The following is a 23,834-nucleotide window of genomic DNA, read 5'->3' as shown; positions in this document are numbered from 1 at the left end:
GCAGCCGTTCAGAAGTGCTGTGCCGAGTCTTCATTTATTCACTCTAATTTAAGGTTTCGCGTGCCAGTAATACAGTTTAACGTTTTTAGAAGGTCTCTTTCTGTAAGTCTATAATGTATAACTAAACTATTGTTGTATGTAAAGTAAATAAGGTTTTTAAAATGTTTAAGAAGCTTCATTTAAAATTAAATTAAAATGCAGAGCCCCCCGAACTGGCGGCCAGGACACGGACACCGTGAGTGCCACTGAAAATCAGCTTGTGTAGCGCCTTTGGCACATGTGCCATAGGTTGTCTACCTCGCCCTATGACCAAACCCCTTCTCCATGCCTTGATTATCCCTTTCCTCAGCTGTTTCAGCCTCCTCTATGGTCCTCCCTACCTTTCACTCTGCCAGTCTCTCACATGCTGTCGATAAAATAACACACCTCTCCCCTCCTCTGATCATGTTATGTCCCTTTTGAAAACCCTTTGCCTTCCACATCAAGTACAAATTTTTCCCCCTTCAGAGCTCTAGCCCTGTCTTCCATCCCTGTTCTCATTTCTCTCTACTCTCCTTCTAGCTCCTCCCAAGCCTTCCTTCTAGCTGTTTCCTGTGTCCTCCTTTCATCTTTGCACCTTCTGTTCCACCTATATGCATAGAACTCACTGCTCCGGTGCACCACGCCGCCTATGTCTCCTTCAGATCATTCCAGAGAGCCTTTAACCTGTCCTTCGTGTTCCTTTAAACTGTATGGTGTTTGTTTAATTCTAACTGTGAAAGGGTGGATGAGGTAGTATCTTTTATTGGTCCAATATCTATTGATGAGAGAGACAAGCTTTGAGCTACAGAGTTCTTCTTTGGGTCTGGGAAAGGTACCAGTGTTATTGTAGCCATGTTGATCAATTCAGCAGGCTAAAGTTCTTGCTTTTACGTGGATATAACAGACATTTTTTTACATTTTTAGGCAAAATCTCCAAAAAGAGTGTCTGCAGATGCTCCGGGACGGATGGCAACCACTGATGCTCCACCAGCCAAAAAACTGAAGACACATTGGAAATGTGCTAAATGTGGATTTGCAACAGATATCAGTACTGAATTTCAGGAACACATACCTCAGCACAAGGCAGACAACTCCACTTCTCAATGCTTGCTCTGTGGCTTGTGTTATACATCTCACATCTCTCTGAACAGACACCTCTTTATTGTTCATAAAGTAAAAGATCCAGTAGAGGAAGAAGAGGAAGAGGAAAGGGAAAAGTTACAAACAGACACAAATGAGAATGGACATGAAGAGTATAACAGAGACACGAACACTACAGTGGAGGAAGAAAATAGTTTGAAATGCAAAATGTGCAAGTGTGACTCAGTGCTTTGTGCACACAGTCAAAGATGTGGCCTGGAGGATTCCAGTAGCAGCTCTCAGAACAATCATTCAAATGCTACTAAGATTTAAGAAAAGAACATTTTTTACTCAAAATACTGGGTGGGAGTGGGGCAGATCTTTGAAATATCCTGTTTATTTCTTGAGCTGGACTGTGCTTTCCATTAACTTTTAATTTGTAAGGGAAATAAAAACTGCTTCCACCTCCATAGCACTGAATCTCTGCCAGATCAGAAGTGAAAAGAGAAAGCAAGACAAGATACCCCACTGGAACTTGTCTAACTCCTAAGGATGCAGGAGCACTTTCTGAAGCTGCAATTTTCTTTCTGAAAATGAGCTCTCTTCTTTTGAGTGTGTACTGCCTCTGCCTGGAGCCCCAACCTCACCTCCTTTCTTTTAGTTTTCTTCTGGTATTTATGGCTTAAATTCATCTTCTAACTTTCCACTTTATTACTCAAATCCATAAGACTTTGGGTCAACCAGATACACTTGTCAGGAGAGTACGAACCTATGTTAAATCCTTTTCCATCATGCAGCAGGTGCAAACGATGGCTTTTGTGTAGGCTACACAGTGCTGTTTCATTGCCCTAGAACAGGGGCGGGCAAACTTTTTGACCCGAGGGCCACATCTGAGTATAGAAATTGTATGATGAGTCATGAATGCTCACAAAATTGGGGTTGGGATGCAGGAGGGCTCCAGCTGGGGTTGTGGGCTCTGGGGTGGGGCTTAGGGATGAGGGGTTGGGGGTGCGTGATGGTGCTCTGGGCTGGGACCAAGGGGTTTGGAGGGCGGGAGGGGGATCAGGGCTGGGGCAGAGGTTTGGGGCAGGGGAGGGGGATCTGGGGGCAGGCTCCAGGTGGCGCTTACCTCAAGTAGCTCCGAGAAGCAGTGGCATGTCCCCCCTCTGGCTCCTATGTGGAGGTGCAGCCAGGCAATGCTGCATGCTGCCCTGTCCACAGGCGTCGCCCCCGCAGCTCCTATTGGCTGCGGTTCCTGGCCAGTGGGAGCTGCGGGGGACGGCACTTGATGTGGGGGCAGCATGCGGAGCCCCCGGCTGGCCCTATGCATAGGAGCCAAAGGCAGGATGTGGCGCTGCTTCTGGGAGCCATGCGGAGTGGAGCAAGACCCCAACCGTGCTCCCCAGCTGGAATGCTGGAGTGGGGCAAGCCCCAGACCCCACTTCCCAGTGGGGGCTCAAGAGCTGGATTAAAACGTCTGGAGGGCTGGATGTCGCCCCCGGGCTGTAGTTTGCCCACCTTTGCCTTAGAAGTATGCTAGATTCATCTCCTAGTTTTTCCATGAATGTTATTGAATCAAGTTGTGTTATAAATTTAAATCACCATAGAAGAGATTTTTTGCAACCTCAGTCATTTTTTAAATTGTTTATATAAATATTGCTAAATCATTTATATTTTTAAGTGATTTACAAAGCACAGGATCTCACACAGCAGCAAAGGCCTCTACACTGGGGAGTTGCCACAGTTAAAGCTTTTGGTGGCCAGATACTAATGTAGCTGCACTGCTGCAAACCCTGCTGAAGACAGAGCCAATATAAGATTCAATTAGCAGCTGTGCAGTTTGTCCCAGTTTCAGACAAGAATACTCTGCACCGGCGCATATTGCAGCACATAATATCTTTGCTTGTCTGCACTAGGGAGGATGCACCCGTACTCCAGGGACAGCTGAAATCCCCAAGATAGACAAATATAACCTGCCTGTGGCTATATCAGCTGGAGTGGTATAGTCTATGTACTTTCAATCACAGAAATGAAAAACTCTGCAAGAGAAATGTACGTAATCTGCTGTAGTTTGTTAGCTCGCTGTTTGGGAGAAAAAGATACTGAAGCAGATAACTGTGATTACAGTAAGAAAAGTCGGTCTGTTAACACCAGTGTATGTATCCTGTGCAGAATCACAAAATCAGTCTGAGCACTACTAACAGCAGCTTGAGTAGCATGGAATGCTCCGTAAGAGTGATCAGGCAAGGGAGAGAGTAGCATCCATAAAGGTGTTTGAACTGAGAGCGCACCATACTGTAATGCTTCCAATACTCTAGCTCCTTTGATAGCAGATCTCCCATCTTTACTCAATTTTATAAATTACTTTGGAGACTTTTTATTTCCATATAGTCATATTGACTCTTCACTGTCCATGCTGTTTCTTCATTTGTTCTCTTCACATGCTTTGTGTAATATAATTGCTTCAGTACAGTTTTTATGTTGAGACAAAATCCTGCTCTTTATTGTTCACTATGACGTTTAAATAATTTAAAAGCTATTTATCTTGTTGGATTTGAATTGCTTACTTTCTTGTCTTGATGTGTTTTGATACAAACAGTTTGGAACTCTTTGTATTTTTTGATACTGTGTACATTAGCCTAGGGAATGTTTTACAAGGTAGCCTATGTAGAGTAACAATAGCAGGGGTCACTCCCAAGCCATCACATATCTATTTAATCTGCAGTGGCATTTGTGCCTTGCTATAATGTTTACTTCAAACTATTTCAAATAAAAGCATCCAACAATGTGTGGATGGGCTCCATTCTATTATAGGCAGGGTGGGTAAGCCAATGCAAGGTACGTGTGCCAGCTTGCCCTTCAGGCATTTCCTAACACATACTCTAGTGCAGGGATTCTCAAACTTCATTGCACTGTGACCCCCTTCTGACAACAGAAATTACTACATGACCCCAGGTGGGGGAGATTGAAACCTGAGCCCACCTGAATCCTACCGCCACAGGTGTGAAGGCCAAAGCCCAACCCCAGCAGCCTGGGTGGGGTCAAAGCTGAAGCCCAAAGGCTTTAGCCTCAGACAGGTTACAGGGCCCCTGAGCCATGCTGTCCAGGGCCGCAGCCCTTGGTCTTTGGCCCTGGGCAGTGGGGCATGGACTTTGACCCTGGACCCCAGCAAGTCTAAGCCAGCCATGGTGACCCCATTAAAACAGAGTTGTGACCCACTTTGGGATCCCAACTGCATTTGAGATCTGCTGCTCTAGTACTTGCTTTCTCATCCCAGAAGCTTATCAGGGTTTCTTCCTTTGATGATGGGTTCCCTACAGTATGACTGAAAGTTTTTAGAAAAGTGATTGCTAAAGGCAGATGTTCTATCTGGTCTGCACTAGTTCACACTCAAGTATCAGAGGGGCAGCTGTGTTAGTCTGGATCTGCAAAAGCAGCAAAGAAGCCCGTGACACCTTATAGACTAACAGGTATCTGTTAGTCTATAAGGTGCCACAAGATTCTTTGCTGCTAGTTCACACTATAAACTATAAAACTGTCATAGTAAGGGCAGGGGGCACTGAAGGGGTGGGGGTGGGGCTGGAGGGTGGTGTTGGGGCAAGGAAGTGATGTGGGCAGGGTTGGGGGATGAAGGTATGGGGGGGTCAGATGAGGTCGGGGCAATGAAGGTATGTGGGTGGGGTCAAGGGGATGAAGGCAGGTGAGGTAGGGTGGGGTCAGGGGCTGATGAAGATGTGGGTGGGGTTGGCGAGCAATGAAGGGGTGGGGGCAGGGTCGGGAGATGAAGGCAAGGGAGGTCGGGGCGATGATGGGATGTGGGTGGGGCTGGAGGGTGCAGTCGGGGTGATGTTGGGGGAGGGGCGGCGAAGGGCTTTGTGGGCGGGGCCTGGGGCAGGCGCTGCCGGAAGTGGCGCTGCGGGCCGGAAGCGGAAGTGGCGCGCTGGCGGCGGGCTCTGGCGGCTCAAGCGATGCTCTCCCTGGACTTTCTGGACGATGTGCGGCGCATGAACAAGCGGCAGGTGAGGCCCCCGGGGTGCGGACTCGGAGCTCCCGGGCTCGGGGCGCTGGCGGTCTCCAGTCAGGCACCGCCTGTTGCTCCGCCCGCTGGCCCCGGCGCAGCCTGCCCTGCGGGCTCGGAGCCGGGGCTGAGGGGAGCTCTGGCCTGGGCTGGGGCGTCCTGTTGCCGCAGGCTGTGGAGCTTTGGCCCCCGGGTACCCAGGCGTCTGGGGGGGAGCAAGGGCCGGTGCCCCGTTCAGCCCGCCCGCGGAGCTGAGCCGGTTGAGGGGCGTGGGGACGGGCTTTGGCTCGTATGGCTGGTGATGCCCCGCTGTGACTGGCCTTGGAGCCCCCGACGCTAGTCCCCAGCCTGAGGAGGTTGGCAGTGGTCCTGGGGGGGTCGCACGGGTTTTCTGAATTTTGCTGCAGTGCACTGCCCCCCAGGTCTGACCACTTGCCTATCAGTGCAGGAGCATCCATTCTTGGGCTTCAGACCCGTGGCAGATTTAGAGTTAGTGGGGCCCTGTGCTCAGCTTCATTTTTGCCCCCCACCCCTATGGGACCCAGCCAAGAAAAAGAACATTCTCTCTCATCTCTCCCATCCCCTATTTTTCACTCCTTTTTTTTCTTCAGAACTTTAAGATTAACTATAAACTGACTTTCAGAGTAGCAGCCGTGTTAGTCTGTATCCGCAAAAAGAACAAGAGTACTTGTGGCACCTTAGAGACTAACAAATTTATTTCAGCGTGAGCTACAGCTCACTTCTTCAGATGCACCTGAAGAAGTGAGCTGTAGCCCACGAAAGCTCATGCTGAAATAAATTTGTTAGTCTCTAAGGTGCCACAAGTACTCTTGTTCTTTTTATAAACTGTCTGCCCTTCTGATCATGCCAGACCTCAAGGGGAAGTTTTTTCAAAATATTTATCCTTTGAGGATCAAAAAGTGCTTTAAACTAAGATGAACTAAATCAATTGTCTGAATATTCTTATGAGGTGGGTAAAGAGTATATAGAAATCACTTCTGCCACTGCTGAAAGGTAGCTACCTCTGTGGTAGAACACAGCAGCTATTTAGCAGAGCACAAAAGACCACACCATAACTGAAGGACCAGAACAGAAGAAAACATAATCTCAACTGACTCCATGCCATGCTTTGGGAATTTCCAGATCAGAACCTTTTAGCTCAAGATTTCAGTGCTCCAATTACCTAAATCTCTATATGTTTGCTTAAAAGTGGTATATATGCATCATATAGTTCATGTTCATTAGTTATAAAGTATCGTACAGAACATGTTTCAGAGTAGCAGCCGTGTTAGTCTGTATCCACAAAAAGAACAGGAGTACTTGTGGCACCTTAGAGACTAACCACTTTATTTGAGCCCACAAAAGCTTATGCTCAAATACATTTGTTAGTCTCTACAGTGCCATAAGTACTTCTGTTCTTCATACAGAACATGGCACTTCACAAAAATATATTAAGCCTACATCCTTGTGCCAAAAGAGCTTACCATCTGAGGCTAGCTTATGATTGTGCATTTATCTCTGAGTAACAGGCCGCGTACAGCTGTACTGACCCATGGCGAGCCCTGAGTGGCACCGAGTTGGACTCAGATTCTCATTGCTTTCTTGCCCACAAATTTGGAAGGAAGTCATGTACTGCAGTTTGAAAGCATGCAAATTCCCCCCACACCCCACTTTTGTGCTTTGTCAGCATTCCTGGCTGGTGGGAAAGGAGAGCTGAAAGATCACCCATTCTCTTCCTCCCCCAGTGGGCTGCGCCGAGCTGCCACTTGCCAGGCAGTGGCAAGTGGCACGAATGTGGGCTGAAGGACTCAGGAGGAGCAGGGAGCAGCCATGCAACCGGAGAGAAGTGGTAGTTTTCCCCTTCAGAGCGCCGCTTCTCTGTAGTCAGCTGCACGGCCACCTTGTGCTCCTCCTGCATCCTCTGGCCCCTGTTTGCAGTGTTCGCCACCACCTACAACTCCCGCCTGCTTTCCTGAGACTGTGGGTGAGCCTCCCTCCCTGTTCTCCTGCCCCCCACAGCTTCTGCCCCTGCAGGCCAGCCCCGCAGAGGGGGCTGCCCGAGTGCTCGGCCCAGGGGCTCCCTGTCGTTGGGGGGCCCCATGCCAGGGCATGGTATGTTTCATGGTAAATCGGCACCTGCTTCAGACCTAGCATGCTTGCAAAGGCAGTGCCTCATAGTCACTCACTTGTTGGAAATCTGTTTTCCTCGTTCTCCACGTCATCACCTGTAAGGTTATTCTATGTCCCCGTCTGTGCTTCCTTAACCTAGTGTCTTTTTCTTATTGCAGCTGTATTATCAGGTGCTGAACTTTGGGATGATTGTCTCCTCAGCTTTAATGATCTGGAAGGGGCTAATGGTGGTTACAGGAAGTGAAAGTCCCATTGTAGTGGTACTCAGGTAAAAATTGTTTGACTTTCAGACCTTTCATGAGATGCAGCTAATGAGGCATATTATGGATCTGGCTTTGAAAGGCTGGGAGGCGGAATGTTTTCGTTCAGGGAAGGAACACAAATGATTCAGCCCTATAGCATTTCAGCAACACTGGCTTAAAGATGGCTTGGCTGGGAAGCATTCATTCATATATTATTTGAACGTCCAGCATCTCCTGTACGCTTTCTAGCCAGACTTCCTTTTAGTCTAGTTCTTGTTCTTCATGCACAGAAATTGCTCATGTGGCTTTAAGCTTGCTGTTGAGCTACTCTGCTGTTTTCCTCATGCCCCTGCATAACATCAGAGTTCAAATCCAAAAACGGGAGTGAGAAGTTCAGGTGGCCTTTTTGCAAGAAAGTAGTGTTGTAAGGAATAAAACCCCACAGACCTTGTGAACCCAGGAAATGCAGAGCTCAGGTGACGCTTCCCACACTGTATGGTAAAGCATGTGACTCAGGAAGCTCAAGGCTGTTAGAATCCTATGGGGAGCATTTTTTTTATAAAGACCCGAGATGGGCTTCAGATGCTAACACTCACCACGAGCTGGGCCATGTCAGAAGACACAGTCTCTGCCTCAAAAAGCTTACAATCTAGTTTGACTCAGAAGAACAGTGGGAGTGGGGAGAGGGAGGGAGACAAGCAAAGTGAATATTTATATATAAAAATTCAAACTGCCCCTCAGTGTAGTTGTTAGATATTAACTTCATGTGGGCATCAGGTAGAAGAGGATCTTGGAGAGGGACTTGCTGGAAGAGTGTACCTGTCATGGGTACTGGAACAGACAATAAAAGCCCATCCTCTCAACCAAGGGGAGAGACCCAAAGCCTGGGCAACACATGAGAAAAGTAAAAGGTCATAGGGCCAAAACAAGGTATCCAAGGGGGGACACAAGCAAACCCAGGTCAGTGCCCACTGCTCCTCAGAGAAGTCCAAGAAGCTAGTAGATGCCGCCCAGAGATGTAGTACAACAAGGGACCAGAAGGAGGCCCCAGAGTTGCAGATCACCCACCACCCCCATTGAGTTTCCTTAGCCTGATCTAGTGGATGACAAGGAGGTCTTGTGACTTTGTGGAAGGAAGACGGTGTAGTGGCCTTATGGATGGGTTCAGTGCAGACGTTCCAGATCTAAGGGATCGCATAGAAGTGAGCATGAAGAAATGACGAAGGAGGGAGGTCAGAGGTAAAGGAAGGGGGGGCAGTGTCCTATTGATTCTCTTCAGGATTGGGTTACCAGTAAAGCAATGCATCTGTTTATGTTGTAAAGAGTAGCTTCTCAAAAGGATAGCAGCTTGAACTGAAACTAAATTGTGGAATACAACAGAAAATATAAATGCATTTTTTTCCCGCTGTCTTCATTGTTTTCCATTTTGCTGCTACACATACATTTAAAGTAAGTGAAGAGCTCTTAATGGCAGTGAAATTGAATCCATGAGGAAGTCAATGTAGAGATGGAGACACTCAGCAGGAAAACTTATGATTGCTATTAGTATAACAAATGTGTACAGAATTGTTTAGTGTCTTGGTTTGCGATTGAATGTGCTGTGTTGCTCTCTTGTAACAAGGCTGAGATGTGCTGACCACTCGGTTTCACACCCAGAGTTCTATTTTCTGGCCATCTGATGAGCTAGCTGTAAGACTACAAGCAAGTTTTCCTTCTCACTTCAGTAGATCTGGCTGAACTCTATGCATATGACTCCATGGGAAATTCTTTCACATGGCATCTTGACTCTGCGTGAGCTAAGAAATGCAATAGGAAATGAGTGGGGCTAGTGTCCGCAAGTTGTAACTTGAAATAGCTTCCTGTTGCTGAAATTCCTGGGGCAGTGGCTATAAAGTAGAACTTTAGAGTTATGAACGCCAGAGTTATGAACTGACTAGTCAACCCCACACCTCATTTGAAATCGGACGTACACAATCAGATGGCAGCAAAGACAAAACAAATACAGCACAGTACGAAGTTAAACGTAAACTACTAAAAAATGAAAGGGAAAATTTAAAGATTTGACAAGGTAAAGAAATTGTTTCTGTGCTTGTTTCATTTAAATTAAGATGGTTAAAAGCAGCATTTTTCTTCTGTGTCATGGTTTCAGAGCTGTAGTAAGTCAGTGTTCAGTTGTAAATTTCGGAAAGAACAACCATGATATAACCAAAGTTACGAACATTTCAGAGTTATGAAAAGCCTCCGTTCCCGAGGTGTTTGTAAGTGAGGTTCTGCTGTACCTGTTGCAGGTACTGGCTTTCCCAGAATGTACCTGTACTAACTTCACAGGTCCAGTTCTCTGGGGACATTGGCTGTACAGCTTGTCAGTGTTTATCGTCATGTCGCTTTGAAAACAAACTAGTGAAACTTCTCTCTCTCACTGCTGATTCCTCAGAGTGCTGATGAGAGGCATTTCACCCACTGCCCGTTGAGTAAGATGGGAGGCCATAAAGTCACTTTCCCTTTTCAGTGAAATGATGTTATCTGCTGACAAGCAACCTTTGCCTAGTATCTCCAGGCACAATGGGAATACCTGCAGTGCTTGAAGTATGTTTCCTTTTATAGTGACTTTATTTGCAATGAAAAAGGTTAGGGATGCTGTAATATTCTGCCATTTACAAGAAAAAAGATTAGTAGGAGTGCCTGCAATGAGACTGTTTGAGGAAACATGCTGAATCACTAGAACCGATCTCTAGCACAGTCTGTCTGAGAACTTGAGAGCCCTTCTATTTTGAGCATACGTGCTAGACAGGATGTGTCTACACTGACCTTAAGGCCTGGTCTGTGCTACAAAGTTAGGTTGACATAAGTTACCTTGCATTGACCTATTTGTGTGCATATCTACTACAAAAAAAGATTTCTAGTTGACATTAGCGCCCTGTTTACTGACGCAGTAAAACCACCTCTGAGGTCAACATTGCAGGTGTAGATGCTGCATGACCTGTGTTAACCTAACAGTCTTCCAGCAGCTGTCCCAGAATGCCTTATTCTCTGTGACAGTGACCACTCCGGCCACAATCTCAAACTCCACTGGGCAGGGCTAACAGAGACCAGAATCACCACCTCCTTAAAACCCCTGCATATTTTTGAAATCCCTTTTCCTGATTGCCAACCTTGGCAAGCACACCTAGCAGCTCACCCTTGTGTGCAGCTGCCCAATTAACCATGTCTGCTTCATGCACACAGAGAAGTACTAGATATGCTTCTGCCTGGTGTGGACAGGAGGTATTGGATCTCACGGGCCTGTGGGGAGAAGAAGCTGTGCAAGCACAGCTATGGACAAGCCTTAGAAACATGGACATCTACAAGCAGCTTGCATGGGGGATGCAGGGAAAAGGTATGACTGGAATCAGCAGCAGTGCTGTGTGAAAGTTAAGGAATTTTGCCTGGAATACCACTACCAGGGAGCGCAACAATGGACCAGGTGTTATGCTGTTGATCTGCCGCTTCTTCAAAAACTGAATGCCATACCTGGCAGAGACCCCACCAGCACCCCGCACACCATTGCAGATACATTGGAGGAGTCTGAGACAGCCCACAACTGTGAGGATGTACAGCCAGGGATGGACAACGTACGGCCAGGGACTCTGGCCATGCTGCAGGGCCTGCTTGAGACTCTGCCACAGTGCCACCCAGCAAGTGTGGATGAGCCTGATGAAGGGAAAGGGAGCTCAGATAAGTGTGTGCATACCTTTCCTTGCAATATTTAAATGCAAGGATGGTTCCTGGCCCATCCCCAAGTTAACAAGACAGACAAAAGGAACAACTTTTCATACAAGAAGAGGTAGTGTTGTCATCTGTCTCATTCCACTGGTGGGTTAGACAGTGGATGGGCTATGCAGCATGGTTTATGTGCATAGGGATGTCCCTTTTGTCCTCCAGAAAGATTTCAATGAAACTTCCATGGAAATACTCTGCAGTCTTGTCCAAAAGGTTTCTAGGAATGGCTGCTTTATTCCTTCCTCCAAGGTAGGATACTTTCCTATGCTGCTCTGCGATAAGTTTGGCTGGTACCATTGTAGTAAACAGGCTAGCAGAGTGTAGGCCAGTGTGGTTTTAGGATGCCATTAGCAGTTGTTCTCTGTGCCTTTGTGAGCCTCAGGAGATCACCAAAAATTACCACTCAATATGGAAAATAATGCCAATGTTCAGTGCCATTGCTTATGCCAGCGGTTCTCAAATTGTGGGCCGGGATCCTGTTTTAATGGGGTCTCCAGGACTGGTGTTAGACTTGCTGGGGCCTGGGGCTGAAGCCCAAACCTCACTGCCTGGGGTGTCAGCCAAAGCCGAAAGGCTTCAGCCATGGGTGGTGGGGCTCAGGTTACAGCCACACACACGCTCCCCTCCTCAACCTGGGCTTTGGCCTCCTGCCTGAGGCAGTGGGTTTGTTTGCCCCACCCAGGGCAGTGGGGCTGGGGGCAGCTCAGGCTTCAGTCCCCCCTCCTGGGGTCAATTAGTAATTTTTGTTGTCGGGATTGCAGTGCAATGAAGTTTGAGAACCCCTGCCCTATACTCACACCCATGGAATAGGGAATGAACTTCTATGTCTTCATACAACAGAAGATTCTTCTCCCTAAACCTGGTGATAATATTTACTGTGGCTGGGGCCAGAGAGTGGTGCTGTACCAAGGCAATCCAAAGCTGAAATGTTAATAAGCATTTCTTAAGGGCTTATGTCAATAGTGGATGTGTCTGTAAATCTGATGTCACATCTGTTTTTTATCAGTAGCTTCTGTCATGGCAGCCTTGAAGGGTGTCCCCTCCACACCCGCAGAATGTCTGACCCTGGGGACAAGGTGAAAGAAGAGGACTATAGAGGACATGTCCAGTGAAATCCTACAAGCCAGTGGTGCATCAGACCAGGAACAATTGAAGGGCCAATATGAATGACAGCGTGGAAAAGGACAGGGGACAGTAGGAAGGCTCAAGAATCCCAGCAGGACAAGGAGCGGGAAAATACTCCAGGACATTATGGGTCTTCTCAGGTAGCAAACACAAAGGCTACTGGTCCATAATTCCTGGACCCTCCACCCTTTGCAGTCCTTGGAGAACTCCATGATTGCTGCTGCTGCTCCCTATACCCTCCATCATACCCATGGCATCATGAGGGCACATGCCTACCACTGCCTATGCCTGCCACTCCATCCTGGGAGACAACAGGGAAGACCACAGCCTCACATACTGACATGCAAGAACAATGGCTGGTGTATGTGGGCCCACAATGAACTACATTTGTGCACTCAAGTGGACGTGTGTTTACTTAGTTCTAATTTTAAATTTTCTCCCCATCAAGTTATGTTAAAAATTTGTATAATATTGCCTGTGGGGTGTTTTTTCACACTGATTTTCTGCACTATTTATTCCCATTCAAAGTTTTATTTTTGGAGAACCAAATTATCTTAATTCACAAATGCAGAATGCATAGTGGTAGTCAAAGCAAACAATACTTGTAAATGCAAACCAAGCACCACAGAACTCATAGCTTCAGTAAAATGAACAGTCATAGTTATAAATGTATAGCAAGCACTATGCAATTCTTTGCAGCACCCAAAGCTCCAGGCCCAGAGAACACTTCCACACAAAACACTGCTGTAACTGATGACTAAAGTGAATTTTCAAAGTCTCCCTCAGTCTTATAGCTCCATATTGTTGGACTCTTTAGAGTTAGCAGACAGCCACCAGTGCTCCTTCAGGTGTCTTGCTCTCTTGCATCTGCTGAGATGGTAGTTGGATCTTTCCTTGGCGCTGTCCACCTGCCCAGTGGAGCAAGGGATAGGCTGGGTTCCTCAGAATCACTGCTGGTATTTCAGTAGTGCCAGGTGGTAATCCAGTAGTCAGGAGAGAATGTCCTTGGTTGCAGTTTTTGCAAAAGTCGTGTTTTCATCAAGATGAGAGCAATTGTGCACTTTCCCTGACCAGCCCAAATTGATATCGGTGAAGCATCCCTGATGATCCACTAGCACTTACATAATCCTAGAAAAGTAGCCCTTTCTGTTGATGTTCCTGGGGGCAAGGCAAGCTTATACCAAAACAGGGATGTGCATACCGTCTGCCGCCCCAGTGCAGTTCAGGAATCCCGTTGCTGCAGATCCATCCACAGTGCTGAGGGTCACAGTCCTGCATAGCTGAAGACTATTAGTAGCCCTGCACACTTGCATCACAACAGCCCACACCAGATTTCCCACCTCCAAAATGATTTCTCACTGACTAGTGGCAATCCAACTTTGCAAACTTCCAGAGCATGATCGCCACTCGCTTCTCTATTGTCAATGCAGCTCTCATTCTGTTGTCCATGCACTGGAACGCTGGGATGAGCTCAGCACACAGATCCAGGAACGTGGCCTTGCATGCCCAAAAGTTCTGTAGCCAATGCTCATTGACCCATAGCTGCATTAAGATGTGATCCCAGCTGTCAGTGCTCATTTGGGGGGCCCACCATCTGCAGCTGCTCCATGAATGCCACTAACAACCCTCAACTGTTCTTTGCAGTGTTGCTCAGCAAACTGTTCTCAAAGAAATCCTCATGTCCACCATTGTTGCTGTACTTTCTGTGGGTCTGCAAGTACAGGAGAATCATGCGTCTTGTGTTCTCAACATTTGTGAGAACAGTGTAGAGCTCTGTGCTTCTGTCAGAGTGGGATTTTTTTTTTTAAAGGGGAAATTGTGGGATATGGATGACATTATGGGATGGAGAAAGTTTCAGGCTGAAAACTTGACCCCTAGCTCCTGCAGATCCTTGGGTGAGTCATTACTCGCCCACAACACATTGCAAAAATTCCCCAAAAGGCATTGCAGCAGATGGCATAGTTGTGGTGCACTGCACTTTACATCACACAAGTTCTCTGGGTGAACGTTTGTAGCGTCAATGGAAGCAGCCAAGTATGCCCATGCCAAAGCGATATACTAATTTCAGCGACTGCATGCAGACAAAGCTTGCGTCAGCTGAAATCTGTAGCATAGGCATGGCCTAAAACTTCCCACCATTGCAGTAGTCCTGGTGCAGCTCTAGCAGTGGGGGGGGAACAAGTTGCTGGTGGCCACCAGCCTCTTTGCCACTGTGAGTAAGTCTGGATACCAGAGAGCCTTGCCTCGTTGGTGTGGTGGTGGTAACAGCCAGTGCTTTATCTCTAGTAGAGCTGCACCAGTGGCCGTGCAGTGGTGGAAAATCGAAGCATAGTGTGGGTGAAACTGAAGTGTCTCGGCTTCAGCTATTTTCCTCGGGCACTCTTAGTTTTAAGAGGGGAGCGAGGGGGTAGACTTTATAGATACTTTGGGTGATGAGCAATAAGACATTACAATTACATTGTCTTGATATCTAGGTGCATATCTTCATACCAGATTAACTGTGTTAAGCGACATATTTTATATTGGTCACATCTTGCTTTATCATTAACATTCCCTTTTTTCCAAAATGATTTAAACATGACCTTAACATAGTGTGTGTACATTTGTAATGATTCATATTAACATTTTGGTTTTTTGGGGTGAAGCTGTGTGTTTTGTAGGGAAAGGAAGGGAGAAAGTCTCAAGAGAATAAAAAGAAAGGAAAGCTAAGTGGAAGAGAGGAAATATAATTTAATTATCTTCTGTATATATTTGTCTTGGTTGTCTTACAGCTATGGGATTACTTTGTCTATATCCAAGCATCTCAGTGATTTCAGTATTTCGATTGTTTTCCTAAGGGAGGACATTCTGGGGTTTACTTGAAACCATATAGATTTCAACCACTGATTCTAGTTTTTCAAATGCCCTTGTTTCATAACTGCTATTTTCCTTGTCTTTCAGTGGCAGCATGGAACCTGCTTTTCACAGAGGAGATCTTCTGTTCTTAACCAACCGAATCGAAGATCCCATCAGGGTGGGAGAAATTGTGGTCTTTAGGATAGAAGGAAGGGAAATTCCAATAGTTCATAGAGTCTTGAAAATTCATGAAAAGTACGTAGAGCGTCTGTGTGGTGATTGTATTGCAAATGTCTGTAGCCATGTCACTTTGGGCTGTGCTTATCTCACAAAATATTCTGGTTGGTAAGTGGATGGGAGACATCAAGAAAAGCCTGGGTGCTGCAGGAAGTGCTGTGAAGGCTCTTACCTCAATACTGATCCCGTGTCCTACCAGAGTGCCGGGAAATAGCATACTGCTGGAAGGGTCTTCATGCAGATGAATTACAGTCAGGTCCTGATTACTTGTGCTAAAGATCTCTTGCCATTTTTCGCAAGTTGGGGGCTAATCCTGGAGTCCTGACCCCAATTCTGCCTCCATTAACTTCCTCTGCAACATTACTGGAATGCAGTACTGTTCACTTCCTGTCCCATACTGCTGGGTAGTGTTCATGTGGTCCTCGTGTTTGTAAAGATAACTTTTAAAGCCATGAGCAGTATGAAGCAGAGCAGACAGCCTGAAGCACTAGGTCTGAGGTCTGACCTCCACATTCATTTCAATGGGTGTTAACTCTGAAAGCTAAAGATAACCATTTAATTTTTGACATTTCTGCTGTCACCAGCAGTGAGTTTGAGTATTTATCCTAGAGTTAAGCTGCCTCCTGTTTCTCCCTAGATACCAAAAGTCCCAGCTGTTCTCTACCCAGTGGCCAAAATCTCTAGCTTCCTGATTTACAATTTCCATTGTGTAGTAATGGGCTGTCAGTATGAGACTGTAGCCTATTGAAAATCAAAAATGCGCAGGTTCTTATCTTTCTCTGACTCCAGATCAAACCCCCTTTGTTTACAAAGGAAAGTGTGTTCTACCCATCAACTCTACAAAGTCCTTCTGGACTAAGAACTAAACTGGATTCATTCTCTATCTCCAGAGGTAAAGATTCTGCTGTCAGAATTTACTTAACAGTTCTATCGCTTTGTGAGACAGGCCAGAATCCAGTTCCCTGTCCCAGAGCTTGGTGACTCTGCAGGGCTAATAAGGATGAGAAGCTGTGGCAACTTATGGTTAGCACTCAGGTCAGCTGCTTATTCTGATAGCTGGTATCTCCAGGGTTCAGATCTGCACTGCGAGAAGCAGCCACTGTTGCATAATCCTTTTTGAGAGCAGACCTGCACTGTACACTCCTATTTTGACATCCTCACTTGTTGCTGAATTGCAACAATACGCTCTCTGAGGCAGCCTTCAGGTACTGTACCTATGACAAGGCTGCCCGTACCTAGGACACTTTAAGGACACTCTTGCTGCTATTCAAATGCAGCTGGCACTGTGTTCCTCTTGGACTTTCTTCTTCTTGGCTGCAGACAGCGTCAGAGCACCAGTAGATCCGAGTGCGGTAGGGGGAGTGCACACAATGAAGAGCTTCCACATGCTTTCCAGCAGGTGGTTGATTTGATGGTAGGCCTGCAAATTGGGGAGCTCATGACATGCTGAACCAAGTCATAAGAGCAGCTCCAGTTGGCACATGCTTTGAAAGGACCATTCACAAGTGACTGGAATGTGCTGAAGCCCAGTTGGTAGCACCGTTTTGTGGACTGCCACTTGGAAATATGCATCACTTGGAGCTCTAGAAAGGTGGAAGGAAATATCAGGAAACACTGCAGGTCGAAAGGGAGGCAGAAAGGATCAGAAGCAGGAGAGAAATTACTGAGCGAGAAGCAACCCCACATCCCATCGGTGCCATCCAGAAACTCTTAGGAAAGAACATCAATGTGTTGGAATTAACGGGGCCAGGAGTGTTCTCTCTTGTGTTTTTAAATATTTCTAAGTATTTAATCTGCCCTTCAAAAAAGGCTTTGAAGGGGGAGGGTTCCTCTTGGCTGGGACCTCTGACAAACCTGTGTGTTTGTTTGAAATGTTTGTATATCTTAGTCCCTGCAGTCATTGTACTTGCTTGGAATAGCTGATAGTGGCTCATCTGTGACCTGTGGTCTCTTTTCTTTTTAAGGCAAAATGGAGACATCAAATTTTTGACAAAGGGAGACAATAATGCCGTTGATGACAGAGGGCTATACAAACAAGGGCAGCACTGGCTGGAGAAGAAAGACGTGGTGGGGCGAGCAAGAGGGTAAGTGAAGCTATCCAGCAGAGGAGGGTGTATTCTGACCAGGGCTGCCGAGAGCAGGTTCGGGCCCTGGTGAAAATTTTCTTTTGGGCTCCCCAGCAAGGGCAGACCCGCTAAACGGGGCCGACGAAGCCGGACCGTGGGCCCCCTTCTGGACCACCGGGCCCCAGTAATTTTGTACTGGCTTTTCCCCACTCTCGTCAATCCTGGCTGTGACCAGTGCTTGTCTCCAGCGTGAGCAGGAAAATGCTTTCTTCTGTTGAGCTCTTCCTTGTTGGGATTTCTGTGGTTTTTGATTAAAGTGGCGTGTCAGCAACTAATGTGTGGAATTGAGTAACAAAGGCAAGTTCACTTCTTGGCTTGCCTTGACCAAAGGTATCCATGAGTGAACTGCCCTCCAGGTTTCTGCTCATTTCCTGTCTTGGAGGTGGATGAGCTGTCATGTAGCCCCTTCCAGAACTTAATTAAAGCGGATCTGCAATGGGAGTGGTACCCTTTCACTGCTTTATGATGGATAAAGAAGGCTGGAAAGGCTTTTTACGTTCAAAATTCAGGTCTTGCCTGCCTGGTGACTTGGGACCTAGTGCAGTTTTGGCACAAATGCTAAGACAATGAAAGTTCGGCAGCTGAAGATGGCGGAGATTTTTTAGTCAGACTGCTTAAATTTAATGTCTATTTAACTCTAATGCTTAGTGAACAGTTGTGAGAGAGACCATCTCTGCCAAAGGTTCAATGCTTCTTTCAGTTACGGCACAAGAAACATCCCTGAGAACCCAAAGACATTCCCAGGAAAATTCATTATTTTTGATAATTACAATAGAAAGCTTTCAGGCTTCATTTACCTATGATAAAGAATCAAGTAAAGGCACAAGCTTAACTTAAAAAAAAAAAATCACCAAGTTAATATCAGTAGCACTTGGATGAAAATTTTCAAAGGAGAGTAGAAAAACGCTTGACTGGAGTTGAAGATCAAATAGCTTAATGTCTTGTTGATGCTAAATACTAAAAAGGCTTTTTGTTGCTTTCAGGCAAAGCACACATTGAACTGGTGTATTGAAGAGTGTTTGTATTTATTTATAAAATAAATCATTTTAGCTTGATTAAAAGAAATGATTGGCTGATTGAACTTTGGAAGGCATAATTTAAGGCTAAGATTTAGTCATGGATATTTTTAGTAAAAGTCATGGGCAAGAAACAAAAATTCATGGCCTGAGACCTGTCCATGGCTTTCACTATAAATATCCCTGACCAAAGCTTTGCAGCTCCTGGGGTACCGCTGCTCTGGGGGAGCTATGGGGCTGATGGCTGGCCACTGCTCTGGTGGTGGGGGCTGACTGCCTCCCACCATCTGCTTGTATGAGGCCTCTGGGAATCACTGCTCCCATGGCCTCTGGGGTGGCCCTTGGGACCGCTGCTGCTCCAGGGCTGCACCAGCAGTGGCCGGTGTTCCTGGCTTCAGGGCCACCCCGGGGTCCGTGCCAGCAGCAGCTGGTGTGTCGGGCCGTCCCAGGGCAGCTGTAAGTGCTAAACTTCACCTGAATGTTCTCTCAACCGTCTGGGAGATTGGAATCCTCTGTCCCCACATCTCTGCCTTATCTGGACAATTGTCCCTTACAGAGCCAGTCTAAATATTAAAGTGTGCACAGCCCACAGCACAGGCCTTAGGCTCCACTCTCCTACAGCTGGAGCCAGATGGTGACCTGAAGAGCTAGTTAAAGTTTGAGTGTCCCCCAAAGAATCTCCTTGCTACAGCTCTAAAATCTTGAGGCCTGTCTTTTGTGTCCCATTTCACACGCCTACCCCAAAATGGCAAACGCTGGCTCTACTTCTGGTGTCAAATCTGTGCAGAGTCCATCTGTCCCAAAACTTCCAGGTGCCTTAGACGCACTTCATAGTAGTGCGACGTTGCACTCCATATGTTTTATGGAAATATGCTTATGAGTGTGAATAAGATGTAACTGGAATATGCTTTATGCAAAAGGTCTCTTGTAAGGTATCATAACAAAGGTTATAACCTACTGAATATAGTCCTCCTATTTGTATGTATCATTCTTGTATCTGAAGCTAGAAATATGAAGTATTACTCTGAGGTCCTATTGTAATTATGCAAAGTATGGGCCATTAATTGTGGTTTAGAATCTTGATGTCTCCCATTGACTAGGACAATTGGTTGAAATGGCTCTGTTTACTTACAAACTTTCCTGTGTACCTGTGGGCCGGCCAGCCCAGGAAGAATGGAGGCTGGGGTCTCACAGGACATGTGATCATGTCACCTGATACTGGAATCCATCTTAAATCTGGTACTTTTCCATTTAGAAGGAGGGGTGGGAACCCCCCCCCCCTTTGAGACCCACAGAGACAAAAGATTCCCGCCTTGTGCCAAAGCTATAAAAGAGGGTGGAACAGAACAATGGGGGCCACCAGTCATTAGAACACCCCTGCTTTCCACCTAACAAGAACTGTACCAGGGGAAAGGATTGGGCCCAGACTAGGAAGGTGTCTAGTCTGTGAAAGAAGCTTATTGGAACATCTTTAAGGGGGAGATTTTACCTGTAATCAGCTTCTTAATGGATTAGGCTTAGACTTGCGTGGTTTTGCTTTATTTTGCTTGGTGACTTGCTTTGTTCTGTCTATTATTACTTGAAATCACTTTAATCTTACTTTTTATACTTAATAAAATCACTTTTGTTTATTAATGGACCCAGAGTAAGTGATTGATACCTGGGGGGGCAAACAGCTGTGCATATCTCTCTATCAGTGTTACAGAAGGCAGACAATTTATGAGTTTACCTTATATAAGCTTTATACAGAGTAAAACAGATTTATTTGGGGTTTGAATCCCACTGGGAGCTGGGTGTCTGGGTGCTGGAGTCAAATGACCAGCTGAGCAGTTTTTAGTTAAAGTCTGCAGCCTTGGGGGCACGGACCAGACTTGGGTCTGTGTTGCAGCAGGCTAGAGTGTCTGGCTCAGCAAGGCAGGGTTGTGGAGTCCCAAACTGTCGGGGAAAATGGGCTCAGAGGTAATCTCAGTACATCAGGTGGCAGCCTCAAGGGGAGTCTCTGTGACTGAACCCATCACAGTGGCATAGTCTAACAGGATATGTGCACAGCTGATTGCTTTGAGACACTGGTAGTGATTTTAAGTGAGTTTTAAGTGTGGTGGCTGGAGAACAGACAAAGGGGTTACTGATTTGTTATTTTCTGTTTGCTTATTTCGGGAAAGTGAAGTAGGAACAGAAAAACAGGAAAATGAGTGAAAGCAGTGAAGCAATTGCGAAGTTGGAGCTTTTTAGGCTGCAAGTTGCAGAAAAGGAGAGGGAGCACCAGAGATTATTGCAACTGAAAGAACTGGAGATAAAAGAAAAAAGAGAGGCAGCAAGCTCAGGAGGAAAAGCAAAAAGAGAGGCATCTAGCCCTGGAGTTAAAAGACAAAGAAATTGAGGCCCAGAGACAAGCCAGAATTGAGACCCAGAAGCATGAACTGTCTGTAATGGAGTGGAAGAGACAAAACTCTTCAGCAGCTGGCTCCACTTCCCCAAAAATCCACAAATGGGAACGGTTAGGCCTGCAATATGATGAATCCAGTGATATTGCTGAATATTTCATCACCTTTGAGAGACTGTGCACTCTCCATGCGATTCCTGAGGATCAAAAAATGACTACTTTGATTGCAAAATTGACTGGGAGAGCTCGGGACATATTCAGTAAGATGCCTATTCCTGATGCTTCAAACTATGGTAAATTTAAGGAACTGGTTTTGAAACAGTTCCAGATTACACATGAAACCTACAGGGTAAAATTCATGAGTCTTAAGAGGGGATCTGGATTAAGTAATGTGGCCTGTGTAAATGAAATGAGAGATTTGTTAGACAAGTGGGTGAGGGAAAAAGGCATTTCAAACTTTGAAGAAATGTGTGATTTGGTTACTCAGGAACAGTTCTTGAATATGTACAGTGATGATGAAAAACAGTATTTGTGGGACAAAAGGGTGAATGAAGTGGGTGAATTAGCTGGGTTTGTGAGCAATCACAAGCCACAATTAAGCATAAACCACTGGCAGAGGGGTATAGGGTTGCTGGAAAGCAGAATCACTGTTTTACCCTTGGGGAAAAAGGAGGCTGGGCGTTCACCTCCCCATTCCCCTGTTTCTCATCCCAAGTCTCTTGTAGAAGCAAAGGAGCCCAGAAGGTGCTATGATTGTAAGTCCACTGAGCACCTGAGGAATAACTGTCCTGGGCTGAAAGGGGACAGGCACCAGATAACACATGAAATTGCTGCTTCTCAGAGCACAGAGGTATCCCAGGCTGCTGCTTCTTATCACACAGGATTTGTAAAGGTTGCTTCTACACAAGCAAGCAGTGAGCATATTCATGCTGTTAAGCTTAATTGCAGAGTGATCCAAGGTTGGAGGGATACTGGTGCAGAGATTTCTGTGGTCAGGAGGGACCTGATCCATGAGAAGGATTTATTACCAGGAAAATGGCAGAATTAGAATTGATGGGAGGTTATAATGCCCTTGCACCTTTAGCTGAGGTACACATGGAAGCTGGTGGTTTGCAGGCTGAACTAACTGTTGCAGCGGTGGCACACAATTTTGCACCGTTTCTACTGGGGAATGATTTTTTTGATGAGGCAGAATCTGTCCCAGGATTTGTTAGAATTATTATAGAATGTGAACCACTGATTTATATCACAAAGGGGATAGCAGAAATAGAGGGGCTTCAAAAACCAATCAGAATGGTTAGAAGATTGGAAAAAGTCCTGTATAAAGATACTGCAAAGATTGTGGTTGCTTACTTTAGCATGAGAGAGTAAGAAGGGGCACGATAGTTATACAAAATGATGAATGCTGTAGAGAAGGTAGAACAGGAACTCTATCTTCCTGTCTCATGATACAAGAACACGGGGACGTGCAGTGAAACTGTGAGGTTGCAAACTTGAAACTGAAGAAAAATTCTTTTTTAGCAATGCATAATTAGCTGGAGAAACTGATTGCCCCAAGATATCACTGAGGCCAGGAGCTCACAGGATTGAAAAAAAGGTTGAGATTTATGGACAACAAGAATATCCCAAGTTATAATACCAGGGCTTTAAAACAAAAACCAGGAACTTGGGAAGGGACGAAACCTGACTGGTTCAGAGCTTAACCCAGCCTATTACCTAAAGAGGGTTAAGGATGAAGCTTTCCCTAGGGGAGGCTTTGCATCTTCCTCTGAAGCAGCTGTTCATAGAGAGTATCCTGTGCTTGATGGAGCGCTCCTGTCATCCAGTCTGGCAATTTCTTTGTGCGTATTCCAGGGCACAACCTAGCCTGTGAAATCTTCAGTGGAAACTAACTGAAATAAGTGATTTTTTTTTCTCTTGTAGATTTGTCCCCTACATTGGAATTGTGACTATTTTAATGAACGATTACCCCAAATTTAAGGTATGACATACTTATTTTTGTCACATTACGCTAAGAAATGATTTTCTTGTTGGTTTGCTGAGGAAGCTTCTACGCACACAAGCTAAACTGTACTTAGTGGCAGCTCTTCTAAGCATTTTTATTGTTACTGTTAGTCTGTAGAGCTAAATGCACATTCTGATTGGTGATCCTGCTGCTTTGTTTTTCAGTATGCCGTCCTCTTTTTACTGGGCTTATTTGTGCTGGTCCATCGAGAGTAGCCCAGTTGCACTGAAGTTCCTAGTGAAGATGCCATGTTTTTGTAACCAAGCGTTTTGAGTAGAGAATGGCCTGATGTGTGGTGAGAAAGGAAAATGTACATTTCAATGCTTCTTAGCAGTTTGGGTTTGTTTTTTTACTGTGTAAGGAAGAATGTTAATCTCAGTATTTCCAATGGCTTGTCACATTTTAGCCTTTTTGTACATCAGTGAGTTTTTATATTAAAAGTCTAAGCCAAATGTTGTGTTTTGTATTTTGAAGCTGAGCTTCATTTCTGAAGTGCCTACACAAGTGTTCTCTAGATTGGTGCTGCTCCTGGCTGCGAGTAACCCCCTCCCGTTTGTAGTTTGATAGTGTGGATGGTGACCTATAGAGGGGACGGTCTTTTTTTTTCAAAACATGAATAAAATATTTTGCATAGCTTCTAAAACGGTCCCTGCCACGTTCTTGTTTTAAAAATGGTTGGAATGCAAATTCTTCCACGACCTCATTGGAAAGGCCCAGGAATTTAGTGTTGTACTGGTTCTTAAAGAATGTCTTAGGAATTAACTATTTTGTTTATATGTTGCAGTAAAATAGCAGCTGTCACTTTAACTTCCTTTTTATGGGGTGAACTGTTCATATCTTTGGATATCTTAAAATCC

The 23,834-nt window shown here is 45.7% G+C and overlaps 2 protein-coding genes across 5 annotated transcripts in view; both read left to right on the top strand.

The window, feature by feature from the left end:
* Positions 1-3,889, top strand: part of ZNF592 (zinc finger protein 592) — a 90,747-nt gene extending 86,858 nt beyond the window's left edge. For both annotated transcript variants that reach the window (XM_050966786.1, XM_050966785.1), the window contains one exon: positions 946-3,889. In XM_050966786.1, the coding sequence (XP_050822743.1) occupies positions 946-1,434 (489 nt within the window). In that variant the 3' untranslated portion in view covers positions 1,435-3,889. The remainder of the gene's footprint in view (positions 1-945) is intronic.
* A 1,134-nt stretch (positions 3,890-5,023) lies between these two features.
* Positions 5,024-23,429, top strand: SEC11A (SEC11 homolog A, signal peptidase complex subunit). 3 transcript variants are annotated; one of them, XR_007776172.1, is made up of 6 exons: positions 5,024-5,120; positions 7,408-7,517; positions 15,316-15,465; positions 17,412-17,531; positions 20,757-21,232; positions 22,896-22,953. XR_007776172.1 is itself a non-coding variant. In XM_050966846.1 (6 exons), the coding sequence occupies exons 1-6, from the start codon at positions 5,070-5,072 to the stop codon at positions 23,190-23,192; spliced, it is 540 nt and encodes a 179-aa protein (XP_050822803.1). In that variant the 5' UTR covers positions 5,024-5,069; the 3' UTR covers positions 23,193-23,429. The 3 variants fall into 3 exon arrangements, 1 of the variants encoding a protein (XP_050822803.1); XR_007776171.1 differs by having other exon boundaries at positions 20,752-21,232; XM_050966846.1 differs by lacking the exon at positions 20,757-21,232 and adding an exon at positions 23,142-23,429.
* Positions 23,430-23,834: the final 405 nt, after the last annotated feature.

Source organism: Gopherus flavomarginatus, chromosome 9 (genome assembly GCF_025201925.1).
Source record: "Gopherus flavomarginatus isolate rGopFla2 chromosome 9, rGopFla2.mat.asm, whole genome shotgun sequence".
Taxonomy (NCBI): Eukaryota; Metazoa; Chordata; order Testudines; family Testudinidae; genus Gopherus; species Gopherus flavomarginatus.
The sequence above is the reverse complement of the archived record's forward strand: the minus strand, read 5'-3'. Positions and strand labels throughout refer to the sequence as shown.